The 26,221-nt window shown below is 55.9% G+C and overlaps 1 protein-coding gene across 2 annotated transcripts in view; it reads left to right on the top strand.

Moving 5' to 3' along the window:
* Positions 1 to 26,221, top strand: part of ZNF236 (zinc finger protein 236) — an 88,937-nt gene that overhangs the window by 34,430 nt on the left and 28,286 nt on the right. For both annotated transcript variants that reach the window (XM_058676923.1, XM_058676922.1), the window contains 13 exons: positions 4,306 to 4,578; positions 5,439 to 5,642; positions 7,331 to 7,472; positions 7,967 to 8,227; positions 9,544 to 9,779; positions 10,617 to 10,718; positions 11,081 to 11,232; positions 13,278 to 13,381; positions 16,515 to 16,666; positions 18,659 to 18,871; positions 21,660 to 21,939; positions 24,225 to 24,328; positions 25,744 to 26,109. In XM_058676923.1, coding sequence (XP_058532906.1) covers positions 4,306 to 4,578; positions 5,439 to 5,642; positions 7,331 to 7,472; positions 7,967 to 8,227; positions 9,544 to 9,779; positions 10,617 to 10,718; positions 11,081 to 11,232; positions 13,278 to 13,381; positions 16,515 to 16,666; positions 18,659 to 18,871; positions 21,660 to 21,939; positions 24,225 to 24,328; positions 25,744 to 26,109 — 2,589 coding nt within the window. The remainder of the gene's footprint in view (positions 1 to 4,305; positions 4,579 to 5,438; positions 5,643 to 7,330; positions 7,473 to 7,966; positions 8,228 to 9,543; positions 9,780 to 10,616; positions 10,719 to 11,080; positions 11,233 to 13,277; positions 13,382 to 16,514; positions 16,667 to 18,658; positions 18,872 to 21,659; positions 21,940 to 24,224; positions 24,329 to 25,743; positions 26,110 to 26,221) is intronic.

Below are 26,221 nucleotides of genomic sequence, written 5' to 3'. Positions count from 1 at the left end.
AGAATTCCACTCAGTAGTCTGGATACACAGCAGCTGCACGACAGAGGACCCGTGCCCAGGGTGCCCACATAGCCAGAGCCACCGTGATGCCTGTGCCTGTCCCAAGCCGAAAGTGGCCTCTAATAGTGCTGCGGAGGACGGCAGAACAAGCCCCCCAGTGTGGCTGTGCCCCCTTCCCCCGTCCTGCTGTCCCTGCTAGGAGAGGGTGGAGCAGGTGCCCATGGGGCTGGTGCTTGTTCTGTGCCTGTCGTCCCCTGCTGTGGTGCCCTGGTCCTCAGAATCCTGGGGACTGTCACAGAATGAGCTCCTGGGTCCCTTTTCCCAGGTCACCAAGATGAGCAGTGTGGGGCGGGGACAGAGGTTAGTCTGCCCAGCAGCCTCACGAACTCTACTCACAGGGCCCCGTGTTGAGGTACAGCCCTACAGGGTTCACAGCACCTTGTCACAAAGACCCCGCAGATCCAGCCACATGGGAGCCACCTGCACCGGCATTCATGTTCGACAGAATCCCGAACTCCTTCATGGGGCTGGGGGTGGCCACGTTTGTCCTGCTGGGCAGGCGCTGTCAGCACTGTGTGCTGGGCGATTTGTGTTCTGCTCACAGTTGTCCTACTTCTGCAACCCTGTGAGCCCTTGTGTGTGCAGGCGGCTGACGTTCTGCTCTTCTCTGTCTAGCAGTGGTTTTAAGAACGCCAATGTCACGTCTGTAATGCTGATGGCACTAAGCCCGGGTGTCTCATGTGTCCTGCATGCTTCTGAGTGTGTCCTACAGAATGCTGGCTGCTGAGCCGCCCCCAAGGAGGGAGAGCCTCCAGAGACAGGGAGCCTGTGCCGCGGGGCTCGCCGTGCTCAGCATCCACGAGCCATGCGCCTGGCAGGGCTGCAGGGTGCAGATGAGGGGCCCACCTCGGTAAGTGTGGGCAAGCTGTGCTGCCGCTGGGCAGGCACGGCCCATCCTCATGTTCATGGTCAACGATCAGTTATAATTCATCGGTTCCCCCTCCCTGACAGCCGACAGCCAGCGTGTGTGCCTCTGTGTCAGCTGTTTGCTGGCTTGTGGACACTCCAGTCTCTCCCGAGCAAAGCCAGCGGGGAGAGAAGCAGTGTTGGTGCGGGCCCCTGTCGCTCTCAGTCATCTGGACAGTGTGCCCCCACAGAGTCCATGTCGCACCCCTGATCAGTACCGACTCCAGCAGATGAGTGCCCATGGCACCCGATGGTGGCCAGTGACCAGGCATGCCCATGGCCCTTCCTCAGCCACAAGGCCTGGCTGCGAACCTGCAGGCTGCCCTATGCCTGGGGCAAGTCTGAGAAAAGCCCCAGCTGTGGGGTGACACAGGCTTGTCCCCCGTGAGTCTATGCACAGGCAGTCCTGTAGGGTTTGGTGCTGTGATTGTAGTGGGCTTGTGTGTCAACAGTGTGTCTGAGCCAGGGCCATGGGGAACAGAGCTACCCTGCTTAGGGGAGCGTCAAAACCCCACAGACAGTAAAACTGAAACGGGGCCTTCTTGGCATGAGCTTGGAGGCACCCAGGGAGCCAAGCCCCAGGAGGGGGGAACTGTTTAGCTGGGAGTTCCTCATTTGAAGCACAAGCTGGGGAGCTGTGGTCCTCTTCCTTGGGGAGAGCTCCCTTGCCCAGTTCTGCCCAGCCCTGCCTGGCCCTGCCCAGCCATGCCCTACCCAACCCTGCCCTGCCCAGCCCTGTCCAGCCCAGCTCAGCCCTGCCCAGCCCAGCTCAGCCCTGCCCAGCCCTGTCCAGCCCAGCTCAGCCCTGCCCTGCCCTGTGCAGCCCAGCTCAGCCCTGCCCAGCCCTGTCCAGCCCAGCTTAGCCCTGCCCAGCCCTGTCCAGCCCAGCTCAGCCCTGCCCAGCCCTGTCCAGCCCAGCTCAGCCCTGCCCAGCCCTGTCCAGCCCAGCTCAGCCCTGCCGTACCCGGGCTCTGGGGCATCTGCAGAGACTGCAGAAGCCATCCTCTGCCTGTACCCAGTGGTTCCATCTGGTTCTACACACACACCCTCCTGCAGGTGTAGTTCTGTGAGGCCAGCCGCATGGCTCTGACACCTGTCCTCTGTGTCTGTGCTACTGGGGTGGCCCGAGGGCCCCACAGGACCCTTCACAGTCCTCCGTGTTTGTCCCTCTGTTCTCTGCCTGGGTGTGGCCAGTGCTGGGGAGAGGGCTGCTGGGTCGGTCTCCCTGGACATGGTGCCTTCTTTCTGTTGAGCCCGGGGAGCAGGTTTTTGTCCACCGCACATGGCACTTGTAGCTCTGACATGTCCCGCAAACTGAACGCCAAGTTTCTGCGACTTGCTTTCATGCTTGGCTCTCCTCTGGTTTAGGACAGGTGCCCCACACGAGGGCCTCCTCGGCAACCAGGCGCTTGTCTGCAGAGCCTCTGCTGCCCGTGCTGCTGGGTGGTAGGTGTGGGCAGGCCTTCTGAGCAGGCGGGCCTGGCTCATGGGACACAGGTGCCCCAGGAAGAGGGAAGGGACATGCACCCCTGTGTTGGCCCACTACACGGTAGCCTAGGTCACTCCATCCCATACCTACTGCCTTATTTTTCAAAGCGCTTGCCTCGTGTTCCCTTGTGTGGATAGAGGATAATTCCTGTCGTCTGCTGGCGAGTGCGTGGACATTCGGGTTCCTTGCAGACCTGGGCTAATCAGAACTGCAGCGACTGTGTCGTGGGCGTGTTTGTCCAGAAGTGGTGCAAGTTTCAAAGACTTTGGTAAGGTTGTAATTTTGAGACAATTTCAGTCTTAAGCCCCATACACCTTGTCCACATGTCCCCAGCGGCTGCACTGTACAGCTGCCTCTCTGCTTATGTAGTTTTCTCCCTGAATTTTCTGAGAGTTACTTGTGGGTAGCATGGGGCTTCAAAAAGCTCTTGGAAGATGTGGAAATAAAGATGATGCGAAGTTTCCTGTGGCTCTCTGGCACCCCAGAAGTGCTTCTGTGCGCGGGAGGCCTCCACTGTGGCCCAGAGCTCTGGGCTGCTTCCTGAAGGCCATCTGAGTTAGCCTTTCCTGATGTCCGGGCCTCATTTCCATGGTCATGGCATAGTTTCTGGCAGCCGCAGGTGGCTGCCCCTGGCTTTGAGAGATGCGTTTCGATGCTACAGGGGCGTCCAGTGCTACCCTTCCCCGCTACACAGGCCGACGCATGAGTCCTGGGGGCCGTGTTTTTGCACGCTGGAGGGGTGTCTCCTGCTTTGCCCTCTGTGTGCAGGTGTTCATGGGGAGGCGGGCCTTCCTGCTGCCCCTGGAGGGGAAGGCGGACGCGTGAGTCCTGGGGACCGTGTTCTTCCGCACCACGCAGAGACCAGCCTGGGGACGTGCCTGTGCAGTGGGGACACGTGTGTTAAGTCACGCCATGACGGCATCAGGGCCGCCAGCGATAGATTGTGTTATATGCCGTGGTTAGAGATATTTTCTTCTGCAGTTGCAGAAAAACCTGGCTTTGGGGGATGATTTCCGTGTGTCACTTAGTGGATGGCTTCATGCTTACCGCTTCCTATTCTGTTCCGGTTTACACGGCACGTTCTTCAGTAATTCTTCATTTCTGCATTGGGTTTTGCTGTCAAAGCAGGCTTAGATGTTAGATTCACTTAAAATAAGCAGCATCTTTCTGTCATCTCTCAGCTGTCCTCCTGAGTCCCCATCCTTTCTGTCACTGTTTGAAGCCTAGCATTGGTTGTCGCAGTGCGTCGTTCTTGGGAAGCAGGACGCATCCTCTTGCTCTGCCGGCCGTCACTCTGACTTGTAGTCAGTGAGAACACGGAGAAGGGAGGCAAGGATTTGATTTTGGTTGTAATCTCATTAGCCTGACCAGGGTCAGTTTTTAATTTTTTCAGGATATTTCTAGAGATCATTCTAGAGACCATTCCGCTTCGTACATTTGCACAAATCTTACCGATCATTCTTCCATCAGAAAAGGCTCAGGGCTGTTTTCCGAGGTGTCTCATTGGTGGAGTTGTGAAGGGTGAACCTGCCTGCTCCCTCACTCCGCGGTGTGGATGTTCTGCTCCTCCGCCCGGCTCCCAGGCTCTCTGCTGTCCCGGCCGGAGCCCTGATTCCTCACTGCAGGTGGAGAGGCCCGGGCTCCTGTTCCGGCCCCGCCCTGCTGGCTCCTGCCTGCCCGGGGCCTGTCTCCGGATAGGGGTCCTGGTCCCCACCCGCTGAGGGCTGTCCCTCGGTGTCCTTCGTGTCCCTCGGAGGTCATTTCTCTGGTGTGGCTCCACAGCCCAGCAGGGTGGCCACAGTGCCCCTTCCTTGGCCCAGCTGTGCCACTTGCTTTCCCTGTCACTGCAGGCTCCATCCGGGAGGAGAACGGGATACGGTGGCACGTGTGTCCCTACTGTACCAAGGAGTTCCGGAAGCCCAGCGACCTGGTGCGCCACATCCGCATCCACACGCACGAGAAGCCCTTCAAGTGTCCGCAGTGCTTCCGGGCGTTCGCCGTGAAGAGCACGCTTACGGCGCACATCAAGACCCACACGGGCATCAAGGCCTTCAAGTGCCAGTACTGCATGAAGAGCTTCTCCACCTCGGGCAGCCTCAAGGTGCACACCCGCCTGCACACAGGTGCGCCGTGGCCCGGGCGGGGCTTCTCTTGGGGAACCAGTTTAGACCGAGCCTCAGACTGAACGAGTCTTTCTAAGGATGAGACCCTCGGGAGCCTGCGGGGGCCCCGGGGGCAGCTGTGGCCCTGGGGCTCAGGGCACTGCCTGTACTGGGGCCCTGAGCAGTGAGGGAGATGAGAACGCCGCCCTGACCGCCGGGTGGCAGGAGAGCCTTCCGGTAGGGGCTGCAGTGTTGTGAAGGAATACCCTCTCTGGCGTCTAACGCACACACAGCATTCAGTCTGTTAACGGTGTCGCTGACACTTTTGTAGCCCGCTGTCCATCGGGGTCTTTCTGTCATTTCTGCAGGTACCCCATGTTCATGAGCTGTGTGTGTGCTCCTTGAGCGCCCTGGCCAAGCTGAGCCTGAGTGTGCAGATTTGCAAAACTGAAGTGTGTTTTGTTGTCTACTCTGGGATCTGTGTTTTCCTTCACCTGTGAGATTGGGCACAAGGGCGTTCCTCAGACAACCTGCGCTCAGTAGGACCACAGGCGGTGGGAGGCACTGAGCGCTGGTACCAAGCCACCAGACGGCGCTCCACCTGCTTCCCCTGGGGGCTTCTGCCAGTTACCTGGGCTGGGGCCGTTACAGTGGAAGGCTTTGTCCTGAAGACGGTGTGCTTATTACATACCTCCGCACCTGCTGTGCGCTGAATCAAGAGGAGGAAAAAGAAAGAATGTGTGACAGCCTTCAAATTATCAGCATGGAATAACAGATTGAATATTCAGATCAGTTGGAAATTCCTACTTATGTTGGCATTCTTTGTTACAGCACAAGTCCTTGAAATAATTGTAAAATGTAATTTTTTTTTCTTTTTTCAGGAGTTAGACCTTTTGCTTGTCCTCACTGTGACAAAAAATTCCGAACCTCAGGCCATAGGAAGACGCACATTGCTTCCCACTTCAAACACACGGAATTACGGAAGATGCGGCACCAGCGAAAGCCCGCGAAGGCCCGCCTTGGCAAGGCCAGCGTCCCAGTGCCCGACATTCCTTTGCAGGAGCCAATTCTCATAACGGACTTGGGTAAGGCAGGTGCCAGGCCACCTCAAGGCTCTCCCTGCGTGCGCCTTGTCCTAGCCCCCACGCCGAGTGTGGGTCTAGGTGGGCCGTGGCACACGTGCGTGCTTCTCAGGCTCACCCATCCCGCTGTCAGGGTTCACGTCTCGTGTAAACCACTAGTCAGAGTCGAGTCGAGTCGGTGCTCACGAGGCAGGGCCCCGGCAGGAAGCTTGCAGGCTGCTGAGTGAGGAAGAGGAGGGTAGGCAGTGGCAGGTGCTAGAACAGAAGCCAGAGAGCCGGAGCTTGTTCAGGGAAGAACAGCAAAACACATGGAGGATGAGTGGGGATGTGCAGAGGGAGGGACAGACAGGTGGACAGAGAGCTGGGCAGGCCCGTGGCAGGGGAGTGGCCAAGCCCAGCAGTCGCAGTGGTTGTGCCTTGACAGTGAGCCATTGGAGGTGCCTGAGGGGATTGTTCTTGGCGATTTCCTCTTGTGGGTGACTGGAGAGGGAGTTCAAGCTCAAGGAGTGCCCGGGAGCCAGGGCCTGGGTGAGTCCTTGACACCCAGCAGGATAAAAGCGAGCTTCCCGAGAGTTAGGCCTGGTCCTACCGCTTCCCTTCCAGCACAGGCGGTGTTTCCCCCTGGGAGTGGAGAGGGGAGCTGCTGGGGCGCACAGCCATGCCCGCGGCTCGCAGGGGAGCTGGTGGAGGGCAGAGCCGTGCCCATGGCTCGCAGGGGAGCTGCTGGGAGACAGAGCCATGCCCTTGGCCTGCAGGGGAGCTGGTGGAGGGCAGAGCCGTGCCCGTGGCTGGCAGGGGAGCTGCTGGGGGTACTGATAACGCCACCAGCATTGCACGGTGCAGGCATGGTGCAATACCCAACCTGTCAGATTTCTCCCTTGTTATTTGAGGTTGGTGAGTATGCAGACAGCAGTGGAGAGGCGTGGGTTGTTTTTTTTTTTTTAACAACTTACTTTGTTTTTATTGGAAAGTCAGATTTATAGAGAAGAGGCAGAGAGAAAGATCTTCCATCCACTGGTTCACTCCCCAAGTGGCTCCAATGGCCGGAGTTGAGCTGATCCTAAGCTGGGAGCCAGGGGACTCCTCTGGGTCCCCTGCATGGGTGCAGGGTCCCAAGGCTTTGGGCTGCACTTGACTGCTTTCCCAGGACACAAACAGGAAGCTGGATGGGAAGTGGAGCAGCCGGGACACGAGCCAGAGGCCGTGTGGGATCCCAGTGCTTGCAGGGTGAGAATTAGCCGAGTGAGCCATCGCTTTGGGTTCGGGGAGTTCTTTGCTGAGGTCTGGCTCTGAAATCTGAGATGTTTTAGGGTTCTTGCTGTTTGCAGATACTCTGTTGCGTTGACCTTTGCAGGGTGGAGGTTGAGTCAGAAGCATCTGTTTAAGTTTGCTGTGTTCCTAGTGTACAGTAATCACCCTGAATGTACAAGGGATGTGTGTGACTGTGTAACCCCCACGTCAGCCACTGCTTGTGTGAGAAGGAAATCCACTAAGAGTTGATCAAGACAAGTCATCGTGGGAGTGGGGTGATTCCCCTCGTGGGAAGCCACGACAACTCACATGCTCCTCATGTCCCCCGTCCCTCCAGCTGTGCCAGCCCGGCTGACGTGGCTCTGCTGTGGCTCTTGGGGACACTGACACCTTGGGGAGAAGCCCCAACTCTGAGTTTGTCCTGCTTTGTTTGACTGTAGGTCTTATCCAGCCCATCCCGAAAAACCAGTTTTTCCAGAGTTATTTTAACAATAATTTTGTCAGTGAAGCAGACAGACCATACAAGTGTTTCTACTGCCATCGTGCATATAAGAAGTCTTGCCACCTTAAGCAGCATATCAGGTAAGGCAGTGGGTCCAGACACGCGGAGGCAGTGTGATGCTGCGCTGCCTGGGGGGCCTGGCGCTTTCAGGAAGCACTTAGGGTGGTAGTGCTAGCTTTGGGTATTTGAAATGTCATCCACTGATAATTAGTAGGTTTCATTCTTTAGTCTCTTGACTAAAATATTTTATCCAGAAATGACCACTTAACTGTCTATATTCTTGATACAGTTCAGTATTTGCTGTTGAAAGGAAATATGGAAAAGCACTGTTTGATGTATTTTTTTAGCATTATATTTACTCTTTAGAGTCTGTATTCATCGGAGTGTAGCTTAATGCTTGGAGCTAGTTCCATGAAGACAGCAGCAGGAGCGCTGTCCCTCGCTGGGCTCCTGGGCTCCTGGGCGCTCGGCGGGGGGCGGAGAAAGCTGCGTGGTGTGGCGTGGCGTGGCGTGGCTCTGGAGGGTGTCAGCCTCACTCGGTGTGACAAGCTTGATCGGGCTTTTTGTTCTCTAGGTCCCACACAGGCGAGAAACCCTTCAAGTGCTCTCAGTGCGGGAGGGGTTTCGTGTCTGCAGGAGTGCTCAAGGCCCACGTACGTACGCACACGGGGCTCAAGTCCTTCAAGTGTCCCATCTGCGGTGGGGCTTTCACCACGGGGGGCAGCCTGCGGCGCCACATGGGCACCCACAACGACCTCCGGCCCTACATGTGTCCCTACTGCCAGAAGACCTTTAAGACCTCGCTCAACTGCAAGAAGCACATGAAAACTCACAGGTCAGTATGGTTGTGGTAGGCACCTTTTCATCGGGTGTGATCCCAGGTATACCTTGAGGAAGTAATTCTCTTCGATTCCCATGTGAGTGCTTCCAGCTGGTCCACACGCTGAGGAGTCATCAGCACCAGTGTCAGGCCATCTCTGAGAGCCGTAAACGGTCATGACCTGTTGGTGTGCGTGGGGCCAAGCGCTCTGCTCGCTGATGGTGGACATTCGGACATTCAGACATTCAGAGGGCATGCTGTGAGTCCCAGGCGCATCACCAGCACGTGGCTCTGCTCCTCTGGGTAGACGGGAGGACCTGAGTGGGCCTGCTTGCCTCGTCCCTGAGCCCGCCCTGCTGCCTTTGGCTTGGTGTGGGTGCTGGACACTGTCTTTCTGAAGGGTCTGCCCTGCTGCCCGGTGGGCACTTTGCTTGCCCTTTGTTTGAAGTGATGGGAATTCCCAGCGGTAGAACACTTGGGAACGAAGGAGGCCGAGGTGGAAGGGCCAGAACATGTGCACCCTGGCCGGTCCTCGGGCAGATGCAGTCCGGTGCCCAGGCCTGGCTGTGCTGGGCAACGCTCGGGACCACCGTTCAAAGCAGAAGCAGCTGAGATGCCAGAAAATGAAGAGGAAGAGTTTGGGAGTCAGGATGATTCAGAAGATCGTGGGGTTGGTCACACGTGGGGGATCCCTGTGGGTCTGGGGTGTGCAGGAGTGAAGAGGGGACTGCCGCCTTGTGGACTGTGGCCATTCGATGTGTTCCAGGGTCAGATCTGTGGTCCAGGGGCGGGTGGGTGGGTTGGCTTGTTAAGATTTTGGGTTCATCTGCCAAACTCCTTGTTCTTTCTCTGCAAAAGAGACTGTTGACCTAGAGGCATCAGTGCTAGGTACTTTTTTGCAGAAGTGTATGTTGCCAAAATCATTGTGAATGTGGGAAACCAAATGGATTTCACCACTGATCACCAATCAGGAGGGCATGTGACTTCCCTTTCTGGGCATATTGCATGCTTGGGCATGGGCCCTGGGTGGATCTGGATGCATGCCGGCTCTTTGGACACCTGAGCTCTCCACAGAATCAGAGTTGGGATTTCCACTGTTAAGCAGGCAACATCTTGCCTCGTTCTGAGACATGAACACGCAGGTGTGTGCTGTGTCCTGCAGCCCGAGAAGGCACCAAACGCATGAGACCCTGTGGTTTCTCCTGAGAGTTGCTCATGGTGGCTGAGTTTTAGCTGCGTTGTCACCATGACTTCAGAATGAAATCCGTGATGAGTGGGTGGGGGCATTGGTGCCAGTGTCTAACAGCACCCCTGTCCTCGGCCTCTTGCAGGTACGAGCTCGCCCAGCAGCTGCAGCAGCACCAGCAGGCCGCCTCCGTGGGTGACAGCACCGTGGATCAGCAGGGCGTGCAGGTGGAGCTTGAGAGCTCTGGGCTGCAGCACAGGGCTGACGCAGTGGCTGCTGACCCCGAAGCCATGCTGGACCTGGGACCCCCACCTGTCGCGGCTGCGGAGGACACGGCCCTTGGCCAGCCGCTGGCTGAGCAGCCTTTGGGAGCGGATGAAGGTTAGTGTTCAGGAAGGCCGGAGTAGGGCGACCCTCAGAGTCATGTGGCCCTTCGCACTCCCCACAGTGCATTCCCACCTCTCTGATGTTTTACAAAACTGTTGATGTGTTTGAGAGGCAGAGAAAGACCCTGACACTACTGTCTGGCACCTCCTTTGTCAGGTGATGCCGAAGCCGGGAGCCAGAACGTGAGCCTGGCTCTCCTATGTGGGTGGTACCCCCTGCCCTCTGGGGTCTGGTTTGGTGGGCAGTAGGCCCGGGAGCAGGGCTGAACACTGAGCGCAGGGGCTCTGCTGCTGGCGTGCTGGCATGCCATCGCCCGCGCATGCCTGCCCCTCCAGTCACAGGATGTGTTGGGGTGTGCGCAGGGGTTGCTGCGCGTTTTCCAGGGCCCCGCTTGCTCCTTAATCAGGTTTCTACTCCATTTTATTTTTTGAGGGCAAGTTCTTGGCTTTTTTTTTAGTGCTTATTTATTTCCATTATACTTCAAAGGCAGCACTACAGCCATTACTTAATTCTTAACATCTGCACCAGGCAAGGCTGGGCCAGGTGAATCCAGGAGCTCAGAACTCCACATGGCTTTCCTACGTTCATGGGAAGGATCTGAGTACCTACACCATCGCCTGTCACCCCCCCGGAATGCACACTAGCACGGTCTAGATTGGAAGTAGTCAGGGCTTGAGTCTGACCCTCCAGTAGGGCAGCCAGGGGTCACTATTTCGCTCTCCTGCCACGAGGCTGACCCTAACAAGCGTCCTTGAGTGACCTGGGGGAGGTTGGCAGGTGGGAAGTGGCTTCCAGTGTGTGGTCTCCTGTCATCTGCATGCTTGTCCTCAGATGGCTTTGCAGCCCGCCAGAACCCCCTCGGAGGGCACATGGAGCAGTTTGACGAGCAAACCCCAGCGGCACAGTCCTTTGAGCCAGCAGGGCTGTCACAAGGTCAGTGGTGGTCTCCCTGAGCTCTTGTAGGCAGCGCCTGCGTTGGAGCTAATTCTGACCCACCTTCAGCATTCCTGGAGTTACAGACCGGATGCGTCGTGGCAGGCAGCGCATGGTTGACGCATGTTTTGACTCAGACATGCTACTTTGTGGTCCCCTTGGACCTTTGGGAAAGTGGCTTTCTCACCTATACCTGCTGTGGCTTCCAGCCAAGGACAGGGGCCTGTGGTAGGGTGCCCAGTGCCATGTGCTGGGCATGGCTCTGCCTGTGGGCAGCTAGTGCACAGGTGCTGGTTACCTGATCTCGGTCCCGATCCAGAAGGCTGACCTGTCCCTTAGATATTTTTCCTGCCTCTTTTCAGGTTTTGCAGTGCCGGACACGTACAGCCAGCAGTCAGAGTTCCCGCCTGTGCAGCAGCTGCAGGATTCCAGCACACTGGAGTCTCAGGCGCTTTCCACGAGTTTCCATCAGCAGAACTTGCTGCAGGTCCCTGGCTCCGATGCGATGAGCGTGGTGAGTGCTGGCAGGAGGCACGGATCTGGCCCTGGGTGGCCTGTACTGTAATTGCCCAGCACTGATTTCCTGAAGAGGGTGTGCTGCCAACTACACACTAAGGCTCTTGCATCACCCATGAAAATAAGGATAAATTGAACCCTCTGTTTTCCTTAAGATACTTAGATTTTACGTAAAGATTTCAATACCCGGGCCTGACGCAGTGACCTAGTGGCTAAAGGCCTCGCCTTGAATGTGCCGGGATCCCATATGGGCGCCTGTTCTAATCCCAGCAGCTCCACTTCCCTTCTAGCTCCCTGCTTGTGGACTGGGAAAGCAGTCAAGGATGGCCCAAAGCCTTGGGACCCTGCACCCGTGTGGGAGACCCGGAAGAAGTTCCTGGCTCCTGGTTTTGGATTGACTCAGCACCGGCCATTGCGGCTGCTTGGGTAGTGAATCATCAGACGGAAAATCTTCCTCTCTGTCCCTCCTCCTCTCTGTATATCTGACTTTGCAATAAAGATAAATAAATATTAAAAAAAAAGAAAGATTTCACTGTTCCTGATGTGCTTTTGCCTTTTTGGTTAAAAGCCAGGATGAGTAACACTCAGGAGAGTATTATGTAATAACAAATGCAGGGTTTTAATGTTGCCCTACACACAAACCTAAACATTTTTGTTTGTACACTCTTACATATGGCAGAAGGAAAATACTACAAAGACTAATATGTTAAATTTTAATTGCATCATTTTATTCAAAAATGTTATCTCTTGTTGGAAATGCTAGATTTTGTATTTTGGAATGTTTTTAATGCTGATGCATACAAATGATTGACCAATCAATTGTTCTCTCTCCCCTTTCTCTCCCTCCCTCTCTGATTGATTTACTTATTTTGAAAGTGTTGCAGAGAGAGGAGGAGACAGATTATTTCATTCACTGGTTTACCCCCCCCGCCAAAATGACCCCAACTCCCAATGCTGTGCCACACTGAAGCTCAGAGCTTCATCTGGGTCTCCCAGTGGGTGCAGGGGCCCAAGCACTCTGACCACCCTCTGCTGCCTTTCCAGGCCATCAGCAGGGGGCTGGATGGAAGTGAAGCAGCTGGGACATGATCTGGTGTGTATGTGGTATGCTGCATTACAAGCAGCAGCCTAACCCATGACATTGCAATAGGCTGCAGGGTGATCTCTCTTAAAATACACTGCTGTGGCATTGAAGCTGCCACTGTGACACTAGCAGTCCAGCTCCTGGCTGTGGCACTTGGGAAAGCAGTGGAGGGTCCCTCAAGTGTTTGGATCCCTCACCCTATTTGGGAGACCTGGGTACAGTTTATGGCTCCGGTTTCAGCCTGGCCCAGCCCACCCCCCACCCCCCCATAGCCATTTTGGGCGGTGAGCCAATGAATAGAAGATCTCTGTCTCAAACTCTCAAAACAAAAGAATCTAAAAAATCAAGCTGTTGGAGTTCTGTCCGAGCGTCAGGGCTGGCTTCTGCAGAGAGCAGCCGAGCCTGCTGGCAGTGATGCCCCTGGCTCATGCTGGGCACAGCTCCGCAGACCTGGTACAGGTGCTGTGCCCCCAGCTCCACAGCGGTGGAGGGTGAGTGGAGCCTGACCCTTGCCAGCAGCTCCCTCTGTGCCCCACTTGGACGTACCCCTCCGTGGCTGTCCCCTGTCCTGAAGGTTGTCTGATTGTCCGCCCTGTGTGTGAGCGGCCTGTTGTGCTGTGACTGGAAGGAGCTCCCCTGGTTGTCGGGAGGAAGTGGCTCTGACAAGAAAGGAGACAGGCTCCCCGGGAGGCAGGGTTCGCATTCTCATGTCGGAAAGGGTCAAGCTGACAACAGAGCATTTTTTAACAATATTTCAGCATCTCATTGCCAATGAAAGTCTGTGTTCCAGTACGTTCAAATCAGGCCAGTAGGCATTGGTTTTAAATTATGACCAACGGTGTTGCTTACAGTGTCTGCAGTGGACTGCTCGGCTTTTTCCTGTGAATGTCCATGTGCGGCCTTGACCTTGATTTCTGGATACCCATGGCAGTCCACTTGACACTTGTGTTCCATTGCAGACAACACGGCTGATCCAGGAGCCACCCCGGGAGGAGCTGGATCTGCGGCCGCAGCGTCCCCTGTTTCTGGAAGACAGTGAAGATCAGAGCCGGCGCTCCTACAGGTACACTGCAGCCAGGCTCCGGCTGCCAAGGGCGAGGCTGCCTCCCCGTCCCAAGCGCTTTGCAGTGTGCTTCTCATGGCACTCTATGGAATAGGTTCCCTCACATTCTCATTTTATTAATGAGATGAGCTGGCTGGGCTGTGGCAGCCACGTCATGCCTGTAGCTGCCACACCTGATGTGCTCTGTGGGGGCTTCTCTGCCCCATTGAACTCCTGTGCCTGTTGGCACAAGTAGCCAAGACGTACTGCACACCTTCTCCATCAGTGGATGGTCTTCAGACCATTCATGGAGGTGACAATTATGAAAAAACCATGCGTGGATCACAAATTTTGGGAAAGAAAACATGTTACAATTCCATGTGTGGCAGCCTGTGTGCCAGGACAGGTGAGCCCCAACAGCTGTGGCTGTGCAGGAGCTCGGAACCGGCTGTGGGTCTCGGCTCTGACCCACACACACTGTGGTGTGGGGCGCAGGGAGTAGAGTGAGTGTCCGTGAGAAGTCCAAGTGTATGTTTCTGAAAATTAGCGTGAATAGTATTTTCTACGGAGATAACTTTAGCCTCAACGTAGTTTTAATATTTTCCTCATTTCCTTTAAGCTCTTCTAAAGTCGAGTCATTTTCCCAGAAACTGTATTCAGCGACGTTGCAGTCACTGTTGTGGGTGTCTAGCAGCTCCCATGGGGTTTCTGGAAGTCGACGAACTTGACCATGCAAGTTTGAGAGGCCCTGGGACTCCTGGGTGTTTACGGATTTGCAGATTCACGGTATAGGGTGTTGATTCTGGCTGCAAAGGGTGTGTGGGTTCCGGGGGTTTCCAGGTGGGCTGCAGCCTTTCCTGCAGCGCTCCCGTCACTTGGTGTACACACTTCATTTGCTCCACGTGACGTGTGCTCATGCCTGAGCATTGGAGCTGGAGTTGGTGATTCCTTCTTGACATTGCTCAGGCTTTACTGGATGGTAGTTTTCAGTCTACCCACCAGCAGCTTACCTACTGTCCATCCAGCCATCCAGTAGTGTTTACTGTGGACCTGTGATGTGCTGGGCACAGCAGAGTTCAGATTGCAGGGGAAAGAGCATAAGCAAAATAAGTCACTGAACTGCATGGAGATGAAATGTTCCCTCGGCAGTAGAGAAAAGGAAGACAGGAAGAGCCGTGGGCCTAGAAGGGCTGTGTGTCCGCCCATCAAGTGTGGGTGACCGTAAGCAGTGGTTTTAAATTCTGGCTATATTTAGAAGTAGAACCTAGAGGATTTACAGCAGGCTAAGAAGTGAGAGAAAGACAAGGGGTAGGGGGGCTGTTAGGAGCTTGAGCTATGCATCTTGATGGAGAGATAGCTGTCTGGAAGGGGAGACCCTCAGCAGGCAAGTTCCTGTCACCAGGCTGGCAGTGATACGGATGGTTGGAGTTAAGGGGCAATCCAAACTGGCAGTCCACATGTGGGAGTTGTCAGAGCAGAAACCAACCTTTCGAGCTGAGGGAGTGTGCGTCCCAAAAAGCATCACATCCTGACCACACCCCTCAGAGGCAAACGAGCAAAGGATGAGCCAGCCGCAGGGACCAAGGTGTACCCGCTGGGAATGGGCAGAGCCTGCGGGGACACATGCGGGTGGGCACCTGCATCGTTTGAAGGAGAGAGAGTGCAGCTTTCCCTGGATCCCCAGGACTGCTGTGATGTCAAAACCATGGCACCTGGAGCTGGCATCACGCTATTGAGCTTGGTCAGAGTCAAGGCTACGCAGCTCCTGGAACTGCTTCCTATGCCTCAGCGCTGATGCTCTTGAGGACAAGGCCAGGGCCTGGCCTCCAGGGTTCAAGCTGTTGCTGGACACCGGGGCAGAATGACTGCAGACAGAGGCCAGCTCCGACCTGAGGGAGAAAGGGCCTTGGCACAGGCAGTGAGTGGTCCCTAGTTGTTGTTTTAAAGAGCGAGAAAGATCCTCCATTCTCTGGTTTGTTCCCCAAATGACTGAAACTGCCAGGGCTGAACCAGACCCAGGCTAGGAGCCAGGAGCCTTATCCAGGTCTCCTCAGTGGTGCAGGGCCCAGCCACTTGGGGCGTCCTCTGCTGCTTTCCCAGGCCACTAGCAGCAAGCTGCATCAGAAAGCCGCTGGGGCTTGAATCTGTGCCTGTGAAAGATGCTGACTTCGCAGGTGGGGCTGTACGTGCTGTACCACAGTGCTGGCCCCGGAAGGTTCCGTCTTGTGTGCATGGAGCTGGGCCTTTAGGGGAGGGTGGAAGATGCGGCTGGAGCCAGCTGGGGAAGGTCCTGTTTGTCAGAGCTGCGCTCCCAGGATGGCCAGCCAGTGCTGCCTTGTCGGGGTAGTTGGCTTGGTCAGTGTACATTACTGTTCCATAGACGTTACTCTTTCGCCATCAACCTTCTTGGTGGATCCCAGCTGGCTCCGTGGCAGTCACTGTGCAGCTGGTTGCTTTCCACGTGACCTGGAGACCAGGAGCTGCCCATGTGCACTGCGGGCTCATCCCTCTGTCGGATGGGGCCTGTTGGGTGCTTGCTTTCTGCTTTTGGTCGATAGCCTCGGCAGACTCCATTACACAGCAGTGAGGCCTCAACACACCTTCACACATGTGCAGCCTTTGGTCTAGTGCCCAGTCTTCATCTGCCACCTCCTGTAAGCTAACACTGAGGCGTGGACAAATAGCCACGTGCCAGTGGAATACGCTTTTGATACATAAATGGGAATTGTGAAGTTTATAATTATTTCAACCCTTGGTAATAATTGAGAGTGCAATAATGTGCAGCTTTTTGGATACTTTATTCGAAATAGCCCCAGTGTGGTCTGTTTGGTGCAGCCTTTACCAAACGTCTGCATCTGAGTGTGGGACAGGAGGCTTCCGGGTCTAAGCACGCTGTGAAGGAAGTAGTGCAGAATGTATGCCCCTCCCATTTGTTGACATGTCCGTGTGCAGGAGACGAGATAGGGTTCAGCCTGCAGATGCTCTCCAGATTAGTTACTGACTCTGCGTCCTGTTGTTGTGTTTAAACCTCCGAACGCTTGCTGGCTTTGGAAGTTGGGTTTGGTTGTCGAATGGCTGTCAGGGAAGATTCTCGAATATTGTGTTTGTGGCCATGTTCTGCTGAGTGTGACCTGAGTGCTGTGTTGGTTTCCAGGTGTGACTACTGCAACAAAGGCTTCAAGAAGTCCAGCCACTTGAAGCAGCACGTGCGGTCACACACCGGGGAGAAGCCCTACAAGTGCAAGCTCTGTGGCCGTGGCTTCGTCTCCTCTGGAGTCCTCAAGTCCCACGAGAAGACGCACACAGGTCACTGTCTGCCTTTAGTGCTCTTTGCCATTGTTACAGGATTTCTGTATGTGTGCATCGGAATGGTGAAGAAAGGGGGGAGGGGGAAGCGTTCCCCTCTGCACACTGACTCACCAAGTCTCAGCAGCCGTGCTGAGCTAGTTACTCCTGGGCCTCTGGTGTGGGAGGCCTTGGGCTGTCTTGCACTGCTTCCCAGACACAGTGACAGGAACCTGGGTTCATTCTGATGCTGATGGGGTGGTGGGTGTCCCTGTGGTGTCATCGCATGCCAATGGGATCACCCACTTTGCATGGACACATGTTCTGAGTCTGACAGCCTCACTCCTGTCTAATTTTACAACGTTCTTGTCATCCCATTAGCTGTCACTACCTCCCACTACATCTGAATCTCTTGCGTGCTCAACCCTGGGGAATCCTTGGTCTACACTAACTCCAGCAACCCCGGGGAGTCCTTGGCCTACACTAACTCCAGCAACCCCGGGGAGTCCTTGGCCTACACTAACTCCAGCAACCCCGGGGAGTCCTTGGCCTACACTAACTCCAGCAACCCCGGGGAGTCCTTGGCCTACACTAACTCCAGCAACCCCGGGGAGTCCTTGGCCTACACTAACTCCAGCAACCCCGGGGAGTCCTTGGCCTACACTGACTCCAGCAACCCCGGGGAGTCCTTGGCCTACACTGACTCCAGCAACCCTGGGGAGTCCTTGGTCTACACTAACTCTAGCAACCCCGGGGAGTCCTTGGCCTACACTGACTCCACCAACCCCGGGGAGTCCTTGGTCTACACTGACTCCACCAACCCCGGGGAGTCCTTGGCCTACACTAACTCCAGCAACCCCGGGGAGTCCTTGGTCTACACTAACTCCAGCAACCCCGGGGAGTCCTTGGTCTACTCCAACTTCATGGATTTGCCTCTTATGCACATTCCGGTAGACTGAAGCAGCAGGTGGTCTTGCTAGTCTCTCCCAGCACACGGTGTGTGCTGGGCCACACGTGCGGATTGTGGCATGTGTCCGTGCTTGCCTCCTGATGACTACCACACTCCGCCTCACCTCGTGTCCTCCTGACACCTGATGGGCATTTGGGTCATTTCCATTTATTGACTGTTAATGAGTAATCCTGCTTGAACGTTTGCATGTGAGGCTGTGTGTCAACTTTGTCTTCATTTCCCTTCTTAGGGATGGGATTACTAGGCCATGTGATGGCAGTGTCTTTAGCGTCTCCTGCCTCTCGCAGCAGACAGCACAGTTCTGAGCTCTCCACACCCTTGACAGTGCTTGTCTGAGCCATCTTTCTCCTGATGCTCTGTTCTGGGGAGGGCAGCATCTCACTGGGGCTTTGACTTGTAGCCTCTGATGGCTAGCGATGTTGAGCATCTTTTCAAGTGCTTCTTCGGAAATAATCTATTTCAACTCTGTTCATTTGTCATCATTGACTTGTAAGAGTTCTTGTATAAAATGTATTTTGACTGCTCCACCTTTATCAGCTATGTGGCTTGTGATAAATATCGTTAGATATACTGCCTGCACTTAATACAACCACTGTATCTATTTGGCATATGAATGACATGTTTAATGTCAGCATGTGTTCTGGTAGGGTTCAGTGAAGATACCCTGCTCAGAACATGCGCTCAGACGGGGCGGGCAGGCCCACGAGCTGGCCTCCACGTGGAGGGAGAGGCTCGCCGAGGGCAGCTGCCCATGAGGGGGCAGGACAGGCTGTCCTGAGCGACGGGGTCTCTCAGATGGATTTGAAAACCACTTTCTCAAGGGGTGAAAGGTCCTGAGACACATTGTGGGTGAGGGTGGAGAGGCCGCCCGAGCCCTGGCTGGTATAAGGGCACACTCTGGGGGGCCACCGTTCTCTCCTACTCTGTTCTAACGGCCTGTAAGCCAGCCAACCCGCTCTGCACAGAGCCCCTCTCCTGTCGCAGCTGGAGACTGTCTCGGGCTCCCTCCTGCCAACCGTGTCTCTGCTGTTGTGCCGCCGCAGGGGTCAAGGCCTTCCGCTGCAGCATCTGCAACACCTCTTTCACCACCAATGGCAGCCTCACGCGGCACATGGCGACACACGTGAGCATGAAGGCCTACAAGTGCCCCTTCTGCGAGGAGGGCTTCCGGACCACTGTTCACTGCAAGAAACACATGAAGAGGCACCAGGTGGTGGCCCCCGCTGCGCCCACAGCTGGCGAGACGGAAGGAGGAGGTACTGCCCGCACAGTCTCGCTGATTAACTGGATAGTGGCGTATGAATACACTTGTACCCAGGTCACCCATGGCTGTTTCCGCCTGGCTGGGGAGGGCTTGGCCTTAGTAGCACCTTACATCTTAAACTGTCTTGTTTTCTGATTATGAGAGCATGCTTGTTCGTTGCACATGGCCCAGAGGTGCAGTGAGGGAGTCATCTGGCAGTGCTATGGGCCCTGCCTCACACCCAGCTCGCCTGCCTCCATCCCTCCACATGGACTGGGCGAGGCAGGGCTCACAGGGTTGGCTTGGGTTTTTAAAGGAAGGCGATGATGTGCCGTCTTTTCTCTCCAGTGTGCGCCCCATTCAGCCCTGATCCTCGCTGGGCCGGGGGACCACCTGCAGCCCTTTCCCATTGTGCTGTGCCATTTCCTGGGGATGGACGTGCCGCTGGCATCTGCTCTCTCCCCAACACAGAGACAGCTGGTGTTGGCAGAGCACCTTCTGCCACACTGTGCCAGCAGCAGTGCCCGCACAGCCCTCTCTCACAGGCGGCACAGACCACTGGACAGCTGACGGAATTCCTTCCCTTGTATTGTATGGGAACCAGCTAAACCTTGGAAAATCTGCCCGCGTCCACATGCCCTCGGTGTATACCAGATGATGTTGGTGTCAGGAATGTGTGTGCACGCCTGCGCACGCATCCACACACACACTGTGTGATAACACATTGCCTTTGAGTGCTGTGAATGGTGCTGGCCTCAGTGCGAGCCATGGGCCGCCGCCTGGTGCCTGGTGCTTGTGGGGAGAGATCTGTGAGTTCCTGAGGACGCTGTGTGGAGGGGAGCTATCAGCCCACAGCCCTGCCGTGGCTGCTGCCCTCTGCCCCTGCAATGCCCAGCCTGCAGCTCTGCGTTCATCTGGACTCAGGGTCCGATGAAACTGTGCGTGGTACCCAGACTCATCCCAGAACAGAGCAGTCTAAGTTGCTGTTGCATTTGGAGGCGTGTGTCCTGTGTCCCCCAGCTTCAGGAGGTACTGCTGTGAGCTCCGACTTTGCAGGAGGCAGGACCCTGAAAGCCTTCACTTCCGCCTTGAAAATCCATCATGAGATTTAGCAAAGGGTGAAGAAAGTGACTTCTTCCCCTCAGATGAATCAAAACGTGTCATCAGCTCGGGTGTCCCACCTGGAGCTCGTGCCAGCCCAGACGTAACATGTCCCATCCCCACGCTCACTGTGTGTCCCCATGGTCCAGGAAGCTGCCAGTGCTGTGGAATCGGTGTCCCAAGCATTGCTCCAGGGCTGTCCTGGGGCCTCCGCCACAGCTGTATGTACCTATGTGGAAGTCACCTGCTTGGTGGTTGGCCTCCTATCCGCCGTCCCTGACCTCAGCTGCCGAGCTCACTTCCTGTCCTGTCTGGCTGTGTTTTTGGGCACCGTCTGCATGAGTCTTGCCAGTTACTGGAGACCATTGTGAATGCCTGTAGATTTCCCCAGGGTTCCCAGCTGGGAGCTGCAGGTTTCTGGCCAGTGATGACTGAGTCACTGAGCTGTCTAAATCACTAATTAGGTTTTAGCCATTGTCTGTTTTGCTATTTCACCTTTATGTTGCATTTTCTCTTCTTTTTTTTTTTTAAGGTTTAGTTTCTTTTTTATTTGAAAGGCAAAGTTACAAAAAGAATGGGAGACATTTTCCATCTGTTGGTTTGCTCCCCAAATGGCTGCAGTGGCTGGAGCTGGGCCAGTCCAAAATCAGGAGCTTCTCTTGGGTCCCCCATGTGGCTGCAGGGGCCCAAGGACTTGGGCCATCCTCCACTGCTTTCACTGCCATTAGCAGGAAACTGGATTAGAAGTGGAGCAGCCAGGACATGAGGGAGCACCTGTATGTGATCTGGCACTGCAGGTGGAAGTCTAGCTTACTACATCCCTTGCATTTTACTTTTCAAAGTCTTTCATGCATTAATGGCATCCCTGTTCCCAATCAGATTTTATTTCCTTCCCTATTACGTATATTTTCTTAATTTTTATTTATTTTCGTTTTATTGGAAAGGCAGGGAGACAGAGGTCATATCCACTGCCTCATTCTCCAGATGCCAGTGGCAGCGTGGGCCGTTGGAGCAGACTCAAGTCAGGGCCTGGAACTGAGGCCAGCTGCCATGTGCCAGGGTCAGCAGGAGGCTGCACTCTGGATGGAGCTGGGACGGCAGCCCTGGCCCCAAAGCACAGGATGCCTGCCACCACGTGTCCACGTGGAGTCCTGACCACTGGACAGGAGCCTCAGCCTGTTTTAGGCTAGTAGCAGTTTATTCTTCCTTGAACCAAGGGAAATGAACCCTTACGCCCAACTGAGAAAACACGTGTGCACGCAGACATGCACACACTTGGTTTTACAGTCTTTTCATTGGAGGCTCTTTGTTTAGAGATCAGCTGGGTCTCCCGTTTTTAGGCTTCTGGCTTTCTTTTCCTGGTGATAATTGACTTTGTGCCCTCATTAGTAAATGAGTGCTGGGAGCCTGTGTGGACCTGGGCAGTTGCTGACAACACAGTGCGCCTGCAGCCAGGCTGTGGGTGGAGCTTTCTCCAAGAGTCCCCCTGATGCAGTCACCCCCACCGCATGCAGCTCCTGGTGCTGCCCAGGGACCTCCTGGTGCTGGCCGACTTCTGCTCATGGCCTGTTTGGTTTCTCAGGGAAGAGGTGATGGGGCAGGAGGCAGCTCTTTGTCGTGGGATGGAGCACCTGGATGAGGCTGAATCCACCTTACGTCCTTATAGCGTCAAGTGACTTCCGGTGCTGTGTTTGGTTTAGGCGTGGGCATGGAGGAGGAGGACGGCTCAGACAGAAACGTGCCAAGAAAGCCCCGCCCTGAGGTCATCACGTTCACCGAGGAGGAGACGGCACAGCTGGCCAGGATCCAGCCCCAGGAGAGCGCCACGGTGTCTGAGAAGGTGCTGGTGCAGTCGGCTGCCGAGAAGGACCGCATCAGCGAGCTGAGGGACGAGCAGGCGGAGCTGGAGGCCGAGCCCAAGCACGCCAACTGCTGCACCTACTGCCCCAAGAGCTTCAAGAAGCCCAGCGACCTGGTGAGGTGAGACCTGGGCGTCCTGTGCTGGCGGTCGCGGCTCCCATGCTGTCTTTGTGGAGGCTCGCCCAGCATCCAGCAGGAAGTCTGGGTCCTGGGTAGATTGCTGGGCCTGTTTCCTATCATTTGGAATTATAGTGAGTGAGGATTTGGAGAGTTCACTTATTTTTTGTTTGTTTGAAAGGCAAATTGACAGGGTGACCGAAACAGATAGCAAGATCTTCCATCAGCAGGTTCACTTGCCAAACACTGCAACGGGTGGGGTTAGACCAGGGCGAGGCCGGGCGCTCCAGGTCTGCCTCTGGAGCTCCAGCCCCAGGCACTGGAGGTGTCACCTGCTCCTTCCAGGGTGTGCATCAGCAGGAAGCTGGGCTGGAAGCAGCCATGGAGCTCAGTGCCCGGCCCCTAATACAGAACAATTGTTGACTTAGACTGCTGCCCCTCAATGCGCAGCCTAAAGCTGACTTCCACATCATGGGAGACTGCAGAAGAGCAGTGGACACCTCCTGCTCCCAGAGACTGCCGGCCGGGGCTCAGGGGAGATGGCAGAAGGCCGCTAGCCATGCAGCAGTGGTGGGCACCTGAGGCCAGACTCCACTGGAAACCAGCAGGTGCTGGCCCTGCAGGGGCCCCAGGACAGAAGGAGTGGGAGGCGTGCGCAGACTGGAGAGGCGAGAAAGCCGAGTGCACGTGTCCTGAGTGTTAGGACCGTTTCCGTAGGCATTGGGGACGCTTCGCTTCTGCTCTAGGAGACAGAGCAAATGAGCCATGATGGGGACAGCGCAATGGCTGCTACAAAGCATCGCATAGCCTGCCTTCATGGTGCTCCTGTCCCAGGATGGTGGGCCCAGCCAGGGAACATGGCAGCTGACAGCTGGCTTCATGCTTCCACATGCAGGGAGTGCGTTCAGAGACCCACCAGGGGCGAGAGGTTAGAGAGGGTGGATGGTGGGGTCTGAGGGTCGTATGCACCCGCGCGTGCGCCTCTGGGCATGAGTAATGGTTGCTGCCATGTGGTCCCGGGCTGGGGAGTGCAACCCTGCGGAGCAGAGGAAGAAGCGCTCGGGCTGGGACTGAGTTTGCTGTCTTGTGACTGGGAGTTGTGTGGAACCAGGGTGGCTACGGAGTGAGGCGACAGGAGAGTGGGCTTCATGTGGAGTTAGGTGGGGCCACAGAGAAGAGTTTGGAAATGCTGGGGCAGCACGTGTGTTAGACACCTGCCAGGCTGAGGCCTGTGGGTGGGCCCGCGGGACAAGCAGGCGATCAGGGCTGGGGCAGCAAGCACCCTGGTGTCTGCAGAGGAAGGTGCAGGGACGGGAGTGTGGGACAGGGGTGCGTCTGCCCAGGCTCCCCGGGGAGCTGGGCGCAGCCTCTCCTGAATCTGGACGAGGGCAGCGTCGGGAATCCTTTATCCGTGTTATGGTCAGACAGCCTGAAGCAAGCGGGGTTCTGCTCCCAGAAGGAGCCACTCAGGTTCTCGTGGCTGTTCCTCAGGAATGTTTATGCCTCTGTGTGTCCCTGACTCCTGCCTCGTCCACCTGCTCCTGCAAGCCTGTTCGCGTCCCTGTGGTGTCAGTAGCACGTGCATGTTGTGCCCTGCCAGTCCCCACCTGTGGGGGATGAGCTCTGGGATGCGCCCCGGACACCGCACCTCGTGTCCCCTGCCAGCCCTTCTGCCTCTGCTCCAAGTGCTGCGGTCGGACCACGGGGCGGGCGAGGCGGGAGCACCTCGACCCCAGCCTTCTGCCTGTTTGCTCTGCTTCTCCCATTGCCTGGGCCTCGGGCTTGTTTTCTGTGCTTATACCAGGTGCCTCCTTGCTGGTTTGTGGGTACTTTTTGGTATTTATGGAAATGACCCCCTCTTTTTTTTTGGTATTTTTTGGTTTGTTTTTTGCCTTTAACATATTTTTAATTTGTTATTGGATCAGTCATTTATGCTTTGGGGTTTGTTTTGTTTTTGTATAGAGTGAGATTCAATTTTTTTATATTTAGTTTTTTGAAAGAGTATATATAGAGAGAGATATCTTCCATCCGCTGGCTCATCCTTGAATGGTCACGATGGCAGGACTGGACCAGGCGCGAAACAGGCTGGCTCTCCCACTGGGCTCTGAAGCCGGTTCACGGGGTCGTCTTGCGTTCCTTGCTCAGGCAGACCAGCAGAGAGCTGGAGCACACAAGTGGAGCAGCTGGGACTGAGGGATGCTTCTCATGCCGCAGTGCAGCACCAGCTGCCGGAAGTTGTTTCTCAATGTGTAGAAGTAAACACTGACTTAGACATGTCTTTTGGCTAGGCACGTTCGAATCCATACAGGAGAAAAGCCATATAAATGTGATGAGTGTGGGAAGAGTTTTACCGTTAAGTCTACGCTTGATTGCCACGTGAAGACTCACACAGGTAAGAAGCCAAGCCCTGCACCCTTGGCAGATACTCGGCAGCGTTCATGTCATCGATACAGGTGTCCCTGTATGTGGCAGCTGCAGTTCTATGGTACAAATCAGGCAATGGATGTGAAGATGACTTCTTGGTAGGGAAGGTGGGCTTGGTGACTGAGCAAACTCTGTCTGGTTCAGCTATGACTTGCCTTGGGCGCCTGCCTGCCTTCAGAGCCCTGAGCCTCGTCAGGGAAGATTCCATTTGCCGAGTCTGCGAGACACCTGCAGGTTCAGCACAGCTGGCGGCAGCTGCCGGCCCTGGCTGGCTTTATGAGGGGAAACATCCTGTACAAGGAAGAAGTGGTGTCTGACAGGCTATCATTGCCGTCCTTTGGCCTAACACGAGCTAATCACAGTGAGGCTTGGCATCTCCATTGTGCTCGGCGCATTGCCGTGGCCCCAAGTGTGGCTGCCACACTCGCTCCCCAACCTAATGACCCTTGAACAGGACACTTGGTGTGTGCTGGCAGGCCCTCTCTTGGGGGTTAGGTGCCATTGAGTGGCCTCAGAAGCTCTCTCTGACTGCTGGGCTCATTCCCTGTGGGTCACGCAGTAACGGCCACCAGGGAGCTGTGCACATGAGTGAGCCCCTGTGGTCTCTTCCAATGGGCAGACACTTGCCACTGCGTAGCTGGCTGTGCCAGTCGCCATGACCTAGCTGTTCTGTGTGCAGCTTTCCTGCCATTGCCTTTGCTTCTTGGGTGTCTTTGTGTGTGACACTGGGAACCAGCCTGTGATGGAAGGCAGTGAGCTGTTTTTTGCACCCATCGGGGTGCTCCTTACAGGGCCCCTGAGGCCTGTGGTGCTCTGCACACCAGCTTCCTTGATTTGGCCTGCGGTCAGGGGGAGCAAGGAGAAAAGGCCTCAGTGCAAACACCTTTCCCCACTATCTCCCTGGGAAGCAAGAATGGGATTTCCATGGCCCCGGGGCAGGACTGGAGCACAGCATTGCTAGCCCTGGAGCGTCTGTATCCTCCACCAGTAGAGAGTCCCCCCAGGGCAGTAGGGGTGCTGCCTGGCGCTGGGTGGCAGCAGGCAGCCTGGGCAAGCTCCAGGAGGACCGCTGCCTGTGTGGGGTGCAGTGAAGCTGCTGGCCCTTGCACAAGAGGAAGTGAGAGGGGCTACAGCTCTCACTTGTACTTTGTACAACCGAAAGGAAGTAGCAGCGATGCTGAGCCTGCTGAGTGGCCGCCCTGGTCGGGCCGTGCTGAGTCCCTGTGATCAGCACGGCCTGCCCAGGCAAGCAGCAGCTTCTCAGAGCCTGGCCTCGGTGACGTTGGCGGGCCCAGGGCATTCACCTCCTTCCCGACTGCCGGGCGGCGGGGGTGTGGTAGTCAGAGCCATCACAGCTCTCCTGACCCGGTTGGCTGTCTGCAGGTCAGAAGCTCTTCAGCTGCCACGTGTGTAGCAATGCCTTCTCCACCAAGGGCAGCCTGAAGGTCCACATGCGCCTGCACACGGGGGCCAAGCCCTTCAAGTGCCCACACTGCGAGCTGCGCTTCCGCACGTCAGGCCGACGCAAGACACACATGCAGTTCCATTACAAACCCGATCCCAAGAAGGCCAGGAAGCCTGTGGCTCCAGCGTGCTCTGAGGGCCTGCAGCCCGTCAGCCTGCTCGGCACCGCCTCCTCTGACCCCAGCGTGTTTATCATGAACAACTCTGTCCTCGCTGGGCAGCTCGACCAGAGTCTGCTGCAACAGGGGCTGGTGGGTCAAGCTGTTCTCCCTGCCTCCGTGTCAGGTGAGCCCCGGGCCTGCGCCTCGCACCCTGCTCCTGGTGTTGCGCCCCAGGGACTGGGAGCCATGGCCCAGCCAGCAGGGGATGTCCCTCCCTCGCTCCAGAGCCCAGCTTT

This window comes from Ochotona princeps, chromosome 18 (genome assembly GCF_030435755.1).
Source record: "Ochotona princeps isolate mOchPri1 chromosome 18, mOchPri1.hap1, whole genome shotgun sequence".
Taxonomy (NCBI): domain Eukaryota; kingdom Metazoa; phylum Chordata; class Mammalia; order Lagomorpha; family Ochotonidae; genus Ochotona; species Ochotona princeps.
The sequence above is the reverse complement of the archived record's forward strand: the minus strand, read 5'-3'. Positions and strand labels throughout refer to the sequence as shown.